Source organism: Doryrhamphus excisus, chromosome 14 (genome assembly GCF_030265055.1).
Source record: "Doryrhamphus excisus isolate RoL2022-K1 chromosome 14, RoL_Dexc_1.0, whole genome shotgun sequence".
Taxonomy (NCBI): domain Eukaryota; kingdom Metazoa; phylum Chordata; class Actinopteri; order Syngnathiformes; family Syngnathidae; genus Doryrhamphus; species Doryrhamphus excisus.
In genome coordinates this window covers 13623253-13638095 of record NC_080479.1, presented here as the reverse complement: position 1 = coordinate 13638095, position 14843 = coordinate 13623253, and the positions used below count along the sequence as shown (strand labels likewise).

Sequence of the window (14843 nt, the reverse complement as noted above, 5' to 3'; positions counted from 1 at the left end):
AGCGTCAAAAAAGGTATTTCCCATGACGTCCGTTGTTAGCTAGCTCATATTAACTTGTTTTCTTGTGCTAGATTGCACGGAAAAGGGAAAGAAAGAAATATGTGTGCATGTTTCACATTATGAATAATGTGCACAAATTCCCCCAAAAAGTGTAGTTACACTTTAAGAAAGGGTTTCAAATGGAGTAAGAGAGAGATTAAGAGATTAAGATATGCCTTTATTCGTCCCTCAGTGGGGAAATTTGTATTGCACAGCAGCAAGAGTACAGAGTCAGTTCAGCAGTACAAAATACACAATATAGAAAAATAAACAATATAAACAACCCAAGTATTAACAAAATCAACAGTTTTTCCCCAGAGTTATATACAATACACTATGTAGATAATATGAAACGAGATGAGATATATGACCAGTCTATACACTGACATCCTGTTAGAGAGTTAATATGAGGCATTATGGAAATACTTCACATAGAACTTAGTAGGGTAAGTATAAAAAGCCACTTAAAAAAAGCCACTTATAGTATAAAAAAGTAGTATTAAAAAAACTACCACTTCCACACAGAATGGGAGGAGGACCTTTTTTCACTCTGCATCCAAGGCTGACTACATGGAGTGCAATGTGGATAATGAAGGTTATAAGGATGGATGTCTTATCCATGTAACATTACTGCTGCCTTATGGCCAGAATATTACTACTACCAATTAATACTTACAGTATTTTATTAATACTTACAGTATTAATTGGCCCTGTACCCTAGAAACCGCCCATGAATGATACGGGAAAAGGCCGAAATGATACTGTGTCAAAGCCCAGGGCAGTGATACTGATAAAATATAGAGTTTAACCATGTCCAGTATCAGCCCCCGTAGCTGTCCACTCAGAGCGCGCTGCTCTGGTATCGTGCCCGTGAAAGAACCAATCAGAGAACAGCGCACAAGCGTGAACACACAGCGTTTGTTTTGGTTTATTTAAATAATGATAATAATAAGCACATGATTAAATAGTATGTGATAATAAAATCATCACATGGTTTGTCTGGTATCAGGCCCAGTATCATGCATGATACCTGGCCCGATACCAGACAAACCATGTGATAACCTATAAATATCACTTGTATTTCAATATGTTTTGACTAATAACTGACCATATTCAAAGCTATATTTCACTATAGCGACTATGGTGCATTAAAGGACCTGCTGTGACATCTCAACACTTGGCAAAAAACATATAACAGTGAAGCACAAAGACATAAAGTTGTATCTGGTACATGTATACTGTACATTATACCTGTATTATGATGTACTTTTTATGTGTTTTTGAGTATACCTTTACGTGTACCGTATTGTAAAGTGGTGCCACCACAAGGCAAGACCCAGAGGATAAACCGTTGAAGTTTTTGGCTTCCCCCTTCTAAGCCTGTCTGATCACGTCAGTCTCACCGTGCTCGGCCTATGACAGCGTCAGGCTCAACAGTGAATTCATGCCTGCAAGAGTCACGCATGGCTAGCGATGCGTACGTCTTAACATATTCACTTTTCCTCTCCGTGTCTGTCTTTGTATTGGCAGGCGTCCCCAGCCGCCCTGGCCAAGAGTGTTCTGGCAGAAGTCCCAAACCAGGTGGTGGATTACTATAACGCTAAAGGCATCAAACCCAAGTGTATGTCGGACTATGAGTCAACACGGGCTTTCAGCCCCTGACGACGGACTGACTCATGACACATGTTTACACTCAAAATGCATATGTGCATTGCTTACCTGCACACACACACACACACACACACACACACGACGACGTGTACGTACAAAACAAAAAACATTAGTCTAGCTCAGAGAAATAGCTTGTTCTGGTGAACCAACCTGGAACCCATTATGACTATTGCATGTTTGGCCATGATGACGTTATGATGACTTGTATATCATACACATGTCTATAGAAATGAGTCTACCGAACCAGCATGCGGCCAACCTAAAGAAATGACACTATACCTTATTTATGGAACTAGCAAGTGCATAGATCACACACAATAATAATAAATGTAATCTCAAAAAATTGCATTTTGTATTCATGCCAATATTAGTCCCCCGATATTAGTGTTTTGCATAAATGCATGCATAATTTTTGCTATCCAATCCCCTATAGAGGCTTGCTAGTTTTGAAATAAAGTATTTCTGTCATTTCAACGACACTCTGAGCTGTCTTGTTTTTTTTTTTTCTACAGAACTGTTTGAGGTTTTGGGGAAGTAAATACATGAATAATTATAACCATTTCTTAATAATCTTAAATTGTATAGAGTTTTGCAGGGATAGTTAAGTATGTGTAATAGACACTGATCTGTGAGCTGTTTTTCCCTGTAGGATGCATGTTCATTATAATAAAGTTACGATGTTTTATCACTTTATTTAGCTGTGTGTGTGTGTGTGTGTGTGTTAAAAGTGTAAAATCAATCCCCGCTGCGAGGGTAATTCTGAGAAATGAAGCAGATGAACACACAAAGCGATGCTAGCGAGGCGCAGATGTCTCATACTGGAGTATTTAATGAACTCAGCCGAGGAGAGCTGAGCGATGCAATGGGAATTATCACAGTTACTGCAACTTTTTAGACTATTTAACTCTCTATCCGCCATCACAGGTCACACGGATGGTGATCAAATTCAATCAGGAGCGACCGGAGTGTCATTTGAAGCCTGCTGAAGCACATTGTAGAACTTTAAACTGGCAAATTGTGTTTTGTTAAGCCACTCTGCACTGTACTGTACTGTGTTTACACAGATTTTTATGGCTTATTTATGAGCTATATTGTTGGAGATATTGACCACCATCATACTGACACATTTAGGATAAGTCTAGGGACAGAAGTCTTCAAAGGAGCAACACAAAACAGGTTGAAATAAAGTTAGTTTGGATTTGTGTCAGCCCCTTCTGTGCCATGTCTCTAAGCACAAATGGAATACACTGAATATGCAGAGCATTTGCATAATATGCAAACCGTTGCTTCTCTGAGAAGGGAAGTTATAACTCTTTGTCTCTTGCAGACAACCCTGGGGTGATATGCCACATGGTTTCACACAGCTGCACAGACTTTGTGCGGACACACACATAACTCATAACCCCAATACATTGACATTGATGTATATATCTTCAGCTCTTTACACTAAAAACTACAATTTTAAGTCATGTATGTGTTGTTTTTAAGGACATCCTTAGTGATTCATTCATTCATTTTCTACCGCTTTTTCCTCACGAGGGTCGCAGGGATGCTGGAACCTATCCCAGCTGTCTTTGGGCGAGAGGCGGGGTACACCCTGGACTGGTGGCCAGCCAATCACAGGGCACATATAGACAAACAACCATTCACACTCACATTCATACCTATGGACAATTTGGAGTCGCCAATTAACCTAGCATGTTTTTGGAATGTGGGAGGAAACCGGAGTACCCGGAAAAAACCCACTCATTCACCGGGAGAACATGCAAACTCCACACAGAAATGGCTGAGGGTGGAATTGAACCCTGGTCTCCTAGCTGTGAGGTCTGCGCACTAACCACTGGATCACCGTGCAAAGACACATTCACAGATGTTTGATGAATGTAGTACTCTACAATAGTCACTAGGTGTCAGTAGTACTACTGTAATCAGGCTTGATTGCCAGAACAACAGGTTTATATTGCAGGTTTGAATGATCTCATAACAGGCACAATAATTCCTCAGAAAAACACAGGCTACTTTTACAGCTGTTCCCTATGCAAACCTCATGTAACACAACTCCTGACATCACTTCCTGCCAGGTCCGGTAGGCAGACATTCATTCAAACACACACAAGCACGCGTCTTATTTGTGTCTTAAAGGGCTTATTTTAGGCTGCACGGCGGTCTAGTGGTTAGCACACAGACCTCACAGCTAGGAGACCCGAGTTCAATTCCACATTCGGCTATCTCTGTGTGGAGTTTGCATGTTCTCTGGGTTTTCGCCGGGTACTCCGTTTTCCTCCCACATTCCAAAAACATGCTAGGTTAAAACTAGGAATTTGACGACTCCAAATTGTCCATAGGTATGAATGTGAGTGTGAATGGTTGTTTGTCTATATGTGCCCTGTGATTGGCTGGCCACCAGTCCAGGGTGTACCTCACCTCTCGCCCGAAGACAGCTGGGATTGGCTCCAGCACCCCTGCAACCCTTGTGCGGATAAACGGTAGAAAATGAATGAATAAATGAATGTCGACTAAGGTGACTATAAAGATGTTATTTCCATGTTCAGAAGACATTAATAAAGTTGAAACACGTACTAGTTTGTGAACATGTTTTCTACATTCCATTTATAAATCAGGACTCTTACTTGGTGGAAATTCACTGTAATAAACAAAGGATTACTGTATAATCTGCAACACAAATATTTACCCTTCCACAATTTAGAACTGAACCTGTAGATTCAGTGGATGTCATTTATAGGCTAGATTTGACTCTCAGGATGAAAGAAATAAAAGATTTTAAGAGAGTAATCTGTCTTTCCATTGTCTTTATTATGGGAAACAGAGCAAAAAAAAAGGTCTCCTTTAGGTCAATCAATAAGTGCTGAGACATTTTTTTTTGTTAAACATGCACAAGTACATGATCGAGGAGAAATACTGTGCATAACCTTGTGATGTTAATAATGTTTGAAGCCGTGGGATTGAAGAGCACCACAGTGCTGCAAGCAGCAGTAAGATGGCCTTCAGGAATACAAAAACAACAGACTACAGTTTTAGTCTCAGCAGTGCTGTTTGTGCCCTAAAGAGTATTGAGTTTGATGTGCGGAGGAGAGAAATGCTCACTGTTCATAATTCACTTTCACATGAAGTCTTACTGAACTATAAAACAGTGGAGCTTTTATACTGTATTAAATGTTGATTAAGAAAATGAATAATGGTGACATACAACACACAATCACCAAATAAATATTCAGCGTGTGCACAGTTACTTTCTTTAAATCTATTATTCAATAATAAGCGCTCACATTTTTCTTTTGTAGTTTCTTAACAGATCCAAATTCAGTGGAGAAATGTGCATCAAAACACCCCATACACAGGACAAGAGCTGCACAGATCAATCAGTAATACAAAAAAGGCGAATCTTCCACCATTGTAATTCTATTAAAAATACACACATGAATATTTTTTTTCTTGAACAATTTTACAGATGATGAGAGCGTAAAATACACAAAAAGCTTCCAAATAAAACCCGCTTAAGCGGAACCTTTGTGACAGAGCTGTGTTCAGGGGGCGTTTTTCCTCTCAAACACCGGAAGTGGGCTGGATGACATTTAGAGCAGGACAGAGCCATGTGAAAGCACCGATAGACTACAGAATTACTAAATTTGGACCTGTTATTTTATTTTATCTTTATATAGTAAGCAAAATATCGAAATGGCATCGTGGTGTCGTCGACTTCTTCAGAGAGGAAGTCGTCTGATTTATCTCCGGGCGGCAGCGGAAAGGTGCTAATGCTAAATTGTTTTACCCTCTGCTGTCTGTGTGTACCTGTTATCGAGCTATACATTTCTATCACCAGGAAAAATAACAGATTTGTGATGAGATTATTATTTAATTGACATAGCTCGTTGTTTAGTTCATTGTGTTTTGAACATACATGCAAGGTTACATTGAGCTACAGCTAATATTTACAGTTTCACAATTCAACATGTCTGGAAGGTATAGGAAGAATCAAACCTTGTTTAATCCAACCCCACAGTGTCTTAGCAATTACAAATGTGTTATTTTCCTGTGTGTAATATATGATAATTTTCTATTTAAATGGAGTAATACATGTAAAATAAATATATTAGGTATGAATTGCAAGAATTAACAGACGTCCACCCTGTCCCAGCCCTATCCAAACAACAGGTTGTGTTCGGACTCTCCGGACGACAACATGGTTTGAAGAGCACCTCACAGAGGAGAACCAGCAATTCATGAGGAGGGAAATGGCTGTTGAATACAGGCAACAGACTGCTGACAAGCTTAACCCACTAAAAGATGAACCCTGGCAGCGACACGATTGGACAGAAGGTCTGTGTCCTTGCTTGCATCTTGTGTGTGTTTTTTTTTTCCCGTCTACTGGTTTATTCTTATAGTTGGTTTGTAATTTGGATTTGCAGGAAGCAGAAGAGTTGGGTTGGTAGCTGTGAAGTTGGGGATGGCTCCTCTCTGGACAAAAACAGGGGAAAGACATGTCGTCACTATGCTGCAGGTATATATATATAAAAGAAGAGCCCATTATATTTAAATGTGGGACACTCCTACATTGTATCCATATGCAGAGGTTCCAGTCAAAAACAGTACATACAGTATAATATCAAACCCATATACTGACTTACTGCAGAATGCTCCTAAATACATGGTAGCGTACTAATTCAAGATCGCATACTCACGGTAAATATTTTTTTTTTCAGGTCCAGGATTGCCATGTAATAAAGCACCTGTCTAAAGAAGAGCATGACGGACGCTCAGCTGCTCTAATTGTTGGTGGAAAAAATGCATCGCCTTTCTATGTAAGAAGCTTATTTTTATGTAGTTTTTATGTAGCAGGTGATCCTCGCTAACTCAATACCTAAATCACTCATACGCTACACAGAACACACAAAGGTAGGGGTGTCCCCATACAAGTGTTACACTTTCGACCTGATACCAATAGTGCAGCCTTAAAAATCGTCCAATTATGATATCAACATGAGTCATACATTCTTTTATGACTTATTTGTTAGTGTGGAATGTTCGAAAAAGCTTGATCGAGTGATATTACTCAAACAGAGAACAATAATCAGCAATATTAAGCATGAGACATTCTTAACTATGAAGGAACCCTACTCTCTAATATAGTGGAGTTGATAAATCATTCATTCATTTTCTACTGCTTATTCTCACGAGGGTCGCGGGGGTGCTGGAGCCTATCCCAGCTGTCTTCGGGCAAGAGGCAGGGTACACCCTGGACTGGTCGCTAGCCAATCACAGGGCACATATAGATAAACAGCTAGTCTTTGGCGAGCTAACTAAAAAGTGTTTGGGAGCTACTGGTAGCGTATTAGCTACTGGCTGACTTACCTACTCCTGACTTACCTTGTATGAACTTAAAGAGTAGGCACTGCTGGTTTTCTGCCAACCTTGCCTGCCCGCGGAGGAAAACTCATTGTCGGACACACTTTGTCAGAGGCACAGCTGGTTGCCGTGGAGCTCAGAAACCGGACGTGAGGGTGCTGCGTTTCCAAACTGCAGATAATCTTGGCATAATGTCGGTAGTGGAAATGTAGTCATTACACATTTTTTTGCGGGACTACCGTGTTCCAGACAGCGAGCACTTTTGTTCTCTCAAACCTTCATGGACGCACAGTGTATCTGAAATGAATGCACCGTTCCCGGCGAGAGAGCGTGCTACTTCTGGCTTCAGCAACAGTTTGGCGGTTTGACCGTTTGGCAAAGTTAAACATAGTCATACACCGTCTGGAAGACTGGTACAGATTTTGGCAGCATAAAACTGAAACACAACCTGGTTCTGACTCTGGGCACCCGCAGGAGACCACTCCCTGAGCTTCTCAGAACCCGAGGTGGTTCTTGTACACGAGCAGGGCTGTTGTAAAGTCTGTTCTCTGATTGACAGGAAGCCAGTGCAGACACCTGAGCACTGGGCTGATACGGTCATATTTCCTGGTTCTAGTCAGTACTCAAGCAGCAGCGTTGTGCATATAGTGGATCTCATTCACAAGTTCCATTTTGAACAGCTCATTTATATTAAATCCTATTCTATTATTACATTATGTGATCTGCACATCATGAATGTCTTCTCCGCTCCTTATGTAAGGGGGTTCATAATAACCGTGCTCGGCTTCCTTGATGCATTTCTGGCCCACATATCATAACCGTGAGGAAATCATATCAATGCCTTATGGAAATATAACTGGATTTTCGGTGTGAGCTCCTATCGGGACTTCCCTCGCCTTTTTTATGAGCATGGGATTGCAGTCAGGAAATTATACTCACCCCTCACCCCTCACCTCGTGCGCGTGTTTCATCCCAGCTGTCTAAAAATAAATGATGCTCAATAGATGTTTTGACCCACCAACAATGAGACCGGTGTGCGCCTAATAAACTTGAAGGTGACTCGGACTGCTTATCAGCCACACCCAACGCCAGGCAGGCGCTGAGGTGACGGCCGCTTATTGACCTCCACGCGCTCACTGAGGAAACGTGTTAAAATGCTTATGTTAAAAGCAAGGTGAGGAAGATGCTCTCCTTCTGTCCTTTGCAATAAAGATGGAGTCAGGTCTCCATTGTGTCTTCTTGACAACTGGTTTTGGAATTCCTTTCACGCTTCAGTCAGAGGCTGAGTTTGTCGGAGTGAAACGCCGTTGGCAGGCTGATTTTCAGTCAACAGAAGGGGAGCCTTTCGGAGTGACTGGAAGGGCTGAGTCGAGCGTGAGCAAATGTCAGTCACGTTGCCAAGCGTGTGTGTGTGCGCGCACACACACACACTCGCTTGGCTCCTGCGCAATCCTAACAGGCCCGCTGTCAGGTTTAAAATGCCAGCGTCTGACTGCAACTCCATGTTGGTTCTTCTTCATCACTTTTCTCCCACATTTTTTTAATGTTTCCATCTGTGTGACTGACAGAAATCAAAAAAGGAAATGGAGATGTTCAGGAACGCGGGAGTTCCTCCAAAACAGAAAATCACCTTCTTTCCAGTCTCAGACAATGCCATCATTAAACCAGGTATACATACTCACACACACTTAATACAAAATAAACCAGTGCTTACTTATCTTATATGTATATGTGTGGCCAGGCACTCCGCTTTATGCTGCACATTTCCGTCCAGGCCAGTATGTGGACGTCACAGCCAAATCGTGAGTTCTGCTTTTCTCTTCTTATATTTTCTTAATTTATTTCAGACATGCATACTATGTTACATTATTCTTTCTCACATATACACTTACAATACAATACACTTACAATATCTATTTATATATATATATGTATATATATATATATATATATACATACACACATATCTACACACACACATATATATATACAGTAAACCTTGGATATATCGGACTCGGATATATCGGAAATTCGCTCACAACGGACAGATAAAAAAAACAAATTTTTCTGTAATGCATTTCCAATAAAAATTCATTGCATATATCGGATTTTTTATAACGGATTTCGCCTATTTCGGACAAAATCTCCAGTCCCGTTCCAATGCATTTCCATTAAATTTCCCTCGCATATATCGGATGGCCGCATCGTTAAGCTAATCTTGTTGATGTCACTGGCTATTGTCTTTCTCCTGGCTCCAGATTTAGGACAAATATAAAAGTGAGTGACGTCAATAATACTAGCACAGCAGTGAATGAGATCTTAACCTCACTATTGGAAATAACGTAGGCCTGACGGGCGTAACAGGGCCTAGCTTAATTAACAATTTGTTATGCTCAGAGTCCAATAAAGTTCAATTCTCATTACCTTACGTCTCTTTTCATTGCCCAGTCCAGGTACATTGGAAACATAGTCAAGGAAGTGCCTTTTTATAACGGATAAAATCCGATTTATGCATATACCGGATATAAATCCGATATATGCGTAAAACGGACATTTTCCGGTATACGCATATAACGGATTTCGCTTATATCGGACAAAACCAGTGGGAACAATTGAATCCGATATATCCGAGGTTTACTGTGTATATATATATATATATATATATATATATATATATATATATATACACACACACATACATGCACACACACAACACCTCATTGCTACACATGTCTGAAAAGGAGCAGGAAGAAGCAAAGCTTATTAAATCCTACCCCTTCTCCACGCCATAGCAGTGACCAATTCAATATGTGATTTTTTTTTTATTTTTTTCCCACACATATAATCACAGAATCTTACATAAGACAAAACAACAAAACTTCCATTCCTCCTTGGCTTCCTTTTCTTCTTCTTCTTGGCCTCTTTTTCCTAAATAAAGATGTTGCCGCCTTTGAGACTGCTGAGAAGTCAGAAATATCCTGCAACTATGCGGATTCTATCCATTATTTTACCGGTAAATATACATAAATATAGTTTTATTTATAGTGCGGATCAATAGGGTATATACAGCAGGCTCTCAGGTATGCAGTTTGTTGGTTTTAGTTTCCTTGTTCAGCCAGACAGTATGGTTTATGACAGCGCCACAACAAAGCCTTCAGTCTCCGCACACAGCGTGACATTCGTGACATCTCCCCCACCCCCACCCCCCAAAAAAAAATCCTGGAGCCGCGGCAATGCTGACTGTTAAAGCTGTCATTTGGTTGGCTTTGTTATCATTGTCTCACACGTCAGCAGTATCACTCTTCTCTGTTTATATTTTTTCCATCGTTCACTAGTGACAGGAAGCTAACAAGATGATCAGTCAGTGAGAGTTGTGGCCACTCACGGAGTTGACGTCGCGTGAGTTCACACCTTCAGAAAGAAAGGTGCATTTGCGCCCCGTGGCTCGTTTTTTCTTGGCCGGTGGCACATTGTAGAAAAATATAACACAAAAAAACAACACAAATGGGGCGAAAAAGTGTCATATTTTTTATCCTTTTTACTAGATTACAAAAATGTATGTCATATAGAGTAGTCATAACATTTCTTCAAGGTAATGTGAACGCTGCCTGTGTGGTGTGTTGGTAGGAGCGTCATAACTCATTGATTATTCAGAATTGAGGCAAAATAGGGTACACTGTTTAGCTATAACCACCAGAGGCACTGAGTCAAAACATTTGCAAATCAAGGAACAACTGTACAAATCTCATCAATAAAGATAGATTATATGTAATTAACATGATTTTTAACTTCTACTGTGGCAAGTAACATATGTTACTCATCCTCCACGAATACTCCCTTTCACCATTTAACATGTATTTAGAAATGTAATTCTAGTCAGGTTGCCATTTTTAGCCCCCCAGTTATCTGCACTGCAGCAATACAATGTGTGTTGCATTCATACAGTTTTCAGTCTGCGCTAAATGTATATCTTTGCATCTTTGTGTGTGTGTGTGTGTGTGTGTGTGTGTGTGTGTGTGTGTGTGTGTAGTATTGGCAAAGGCTTTCAGGGCGTAATGAAGCGCTGGGGATTCAAAGGTCAGCCAGCAAGTCATGGACAAACCAAAACGCATCGCAGACCTGGAGCTTCTGGACCTGGAGGCGTAAGACACATACACACACATACACATGAATTCATTGTTAAAATACTCTAAAATGTTGGATTCCTACAATCCATTTATACGTGTCCAGGATCCAGGCAAAGTTTTCAAAGGGAAGAAGATGCCAGGCAGAATGGGCAACACTTACGTCACAGCGCATGGACTCAAGGTACACACACACACACACACACAATCCAATTAAAAATTGCTTAAAAACAACTGCAGTGGATCAAAGTGTTGTGCAGAATAATACATAAAAGTCATAATTACAGCACAGAAACACACTGACGGCAACCGGATATCATCTAAAAAACAATCAAAACAAATGAAATAATTAATAAGACAATAAATAAGAGCCAACCAATCATGTGTACAAGTCATTCCACTGTTTATGGGCCACACACACACTTAAAACAAAGACCTTGTGTATCCTTGATGGTAATTTGAGTATCTTAATTCTCTAATGTATCATCTCCTCCTTCCAGGTGTGGCGTGTCAATACCAAGCACAATGTGCTGTATGTTCACGGCTCGGTCCCCGGCCACAGGAACTGCTTACTGAAGGTTAGAATAATCACACAACACACACACACACGTGTTTAAAGTGAAGTTTGAACGCAGAGGTCAACCCCTGCATGGGCTGCTGGGGGAGACGGAGACAGGCGACCTTGCACCTGTGAAGCAAAGACTCCGCTGCGAGTCGGTGTGATCCATCCTCATTGACACCGTGCTACATCAGCAGTGTGTGCTTATATATATATATATAACCGTGTGTGTGTGTGTATGTGTGTTTAGGCCAGGGACGCACAGTAATGATCCTACTAATATCCACACCATCCATCTCCATGCAGTGCTCATCACGCGCATGTGCGTGCACAGCCTATTTGTTTTGCAGGCGCGCGATAATGAATACAAATGTGCGCTGCTTTTAACACACACACACGCACACGCACGCCTACACCTGGGCTCTCTTCAGATTATATTATCCCAAAGGGTATGCATTCAGGTTAATAACATTTCTTATTGATTGTTTTATTATTCCCTTAAGCCCTCATGTGTCCGGTGTCTTGTATTCAAATCAAAATTAATTCTGCTACTAATATCTCATGTGAACATATTTCTATTTAGTTAGGGCAAACTTTAAAGAGCTGACATAAGAGCTCAACATAAACCAGAGACACGTGAATACAACATTCGAACTACATTTATAGGTCAGAAAAGTGGGAAAAAAAGCATAATAGGTCCCCTTTTAACTCATTCATTCATTTTCTACCGCTTTTCCTCACGAGGGTCGCGGGGGTGCTGGAGCCTATCCCAGCTGTCATCGGGCGAGAGGCGGGGTACACCCCGGACTGGTCGCCAGCAGGGCACATAATCGACAAAACAACCATTCACACTCACATTCATACCTATGGACAATTTGGAGTCGCTAATTAACCTAGCATGTTTTTGGAATGTGGGAGGAAACCGGAGTACCCGGAGAAAACCCACGCATGCACGGGTAGAACATGCAAACTCCACACAGAGATGGCTGAGGGTGGAATTGAACCTTGGTCTGTGCGCTAACCACTCCACCGCCGTGCCCCTCTTTTAACTACACAACACATTTGTTTGCTATCCTGTTTAAGGTTTTACTGTGGAAAAAAACCATTAAAAGAATATAATACATGTTATCCAGGTGAGGGATACCGGACTTCCGACCAGGTCATCCACCCTCCACAACCCACCTTTCCCCACCTTCTTCACAGAGGAAGAATGTGACCTTGATGAAGACCTCTACGACGACGACATGTTCATTCACACAGAAGCGTCATTATCTCTCACCTGATGACACACACTTCCTGTTCATGGGATTGTGAACCTGCAATAAAGCGTAATTCAGTTAAACCTCATGCTACGTGTGTGTGTGTGAGGTAGTAGAAGAGATGGGGAAGTACCGCTGCAGCAAAAACAGTTATTAGTCTCTTTCCCCCGAAACCATGGCAACAAGAAGTGATGTAACTTATAGGATCCCCAAGCAGAGAGAGAGAGGGAGAGACAATGAAAGAAAACTAGAGAAGCAGCAGCAGCGGTGGAGAAATGTGTAATATCACGGCACAGACGAAGCGGGGTGGGGGGTGGATTATTTGAGGAGACAGGAAGAGAAGCATAGAAGCAAACACAAAGAGTATAAACAGGAAGAAAAAAGGGCAAAGGTGAGCAGATGAATGTGTGGAGAGGAAGGGTGGAGGATGACAAAGGTTTGACATTTATGCATAAGAGGATAAACCAGGACATCAATGTTGCAGCAGGAGGCGGGGTGCTTAAATGTGTTTGTGTTCAGCAGTATTTCAATGAGAAAACATCCTGCTGGGACCCCCGGTCCTTCCTCTTCTGCACTGTTGGGACTCTCCTCAAATTGCATCCTCATAAGTCTTGGATCCTATTTACCCCCATTGTTCAACATAATTGTCCCCAAAACAAGGCCCAACCAGCGAGGAACTTAAAGTGTGCTGTCATCAAGATATGAGGCGATGACTAAAAAGGGGGTTCACCATATAATGTGGTCAGGCAGCAGGCAGTACTTTGAAATGGAAATGATCATCTTTGAAAGTCCTACTGTGGAGCCTGCACATCAGCAGACTCATGTGGGGGTGGACAGCGGGGAGGAAAAGGAGGGTGGATTTTCGCTATGGGTGCCTGTTAGAGCATCAGAGTGGAAAAAAAAGTAGGCGATAAACTGGCAGATATCTAGTTTTTGAAGATGTGAAGGCAATAGTCGTCCCTCGTTTATTGTGGTTAATTGGGTCTAGGCAAAGGATTCAAGATAGAAAACCTGTTTTACATTCAAAATAGTGGTATAAACATTATTAGAGATGTAGACATGAACTCCATAGTCACCTTTACACTCCTGATGTGTATACACATTTTTTTTCATCTAAACTTAAGCCAAAAACTTACCACTTCCACACGGAATGGGAGAAAAAAAATCTTAAAATCCATAATGGATGCCCCAGCGGAGACTCAAACCCGGGTCTTCCTGAACTCTTGACTGTGTGGCCAACAAGTGTTTTTAATTTTTACAATTTTTAAAAACTCTTTACATGTTTTATTAATTTTTTTGTTAGTTTTTTAATTTAAGTTATTTATTTATTTGACTCTTACATTGGACATTCCATGTCTGAGCTGCGCGCGTGCGCAATCGCACTCTGCTGTGGAGTTCCCTGCACACCCCAAATCTAAAATACAATCCAACCTGAGCTGTAAATGAAGTAAACATATCACATTTTATTCTGTGCCATTTTGCAATGCACCTCAGTGAGTGACAGGGAACAGCAAGCGGGAACGTATTGTCCAATAATGAACGCTAGTGTCCAGCCAATGAAAATAGCAGGTATTTACTTCCACAGCCAATCAAGTCTATAGCTAATGCTGCTTGCTAACGCCATGTCACGGCGAAACAAACGGGCAGTGAGTGTAACAGCGACTAAACAAGCCAAAGTAAAAATAATCGGTTCTTTCAATGTGGACTGACTGTCGGAGAGGCTCCAGCATACCCCCGCCACCCTGGTGAGGATAAGTGGCATAGGAAATAGGATTGCTGCCGGAGTATGTGCAAAACAGAAGAACAAAAAGTGACCGGGTGAGATTT

The 14843-nt window shown here is 41.3% G+C and overlaps 2 protein-coding genes across 3 annotated transcripts in view; both read left to right on the top strand.

Moving 5' to 3' along the window:
- The window catches only part of cpne4b (copine IVb), a 48077-nt gene extending 45674 nt beyond the window's left edge, over positions 1-2403 (top strand). For both annotated transcript variants that reach the window (XM_058047875.1, XM_058047874.1), the window contains one exon: positions 1570-2403. In XM_058047875.1, coding sequence (XP_057903858.1) covers positions 1570-1701 — 132 coding nt within the window. In that variant the 3' untranslated portion in view covers positions 1702-2403. The remainder of the gene's footprint in view (positions 1-1569) is intronic.
- Positions 2404-5259: 2856 nt separating this feature from the next.
- mrpl3 (mitochondrial ribosomal protein L3) lies at positions 5260-13104 on the top strand. The gene is made up of 10 exons (XM_058047004.1): positions 5260-5477; positions 5867-6048; positions 6138-6229; positions 6432-6530; positions 8643-8742; positions 8816-8876; positions 11105-11216; positions 11305-11382; positions 11699-11776; positions 12891-13104. Exons 1-10 carry the CDS (start codon positions 5407-5409, stop codon positions 13038-13040), a joined length of 1023 nt encoding a protein of 340 aa, XP_057902987.1. The 5' UTR covers positions 5260-5406; the 3' UTR covers positions 13041-13104.
- Positions 13105-14843: the final 1739 nt, after the last annotated feature.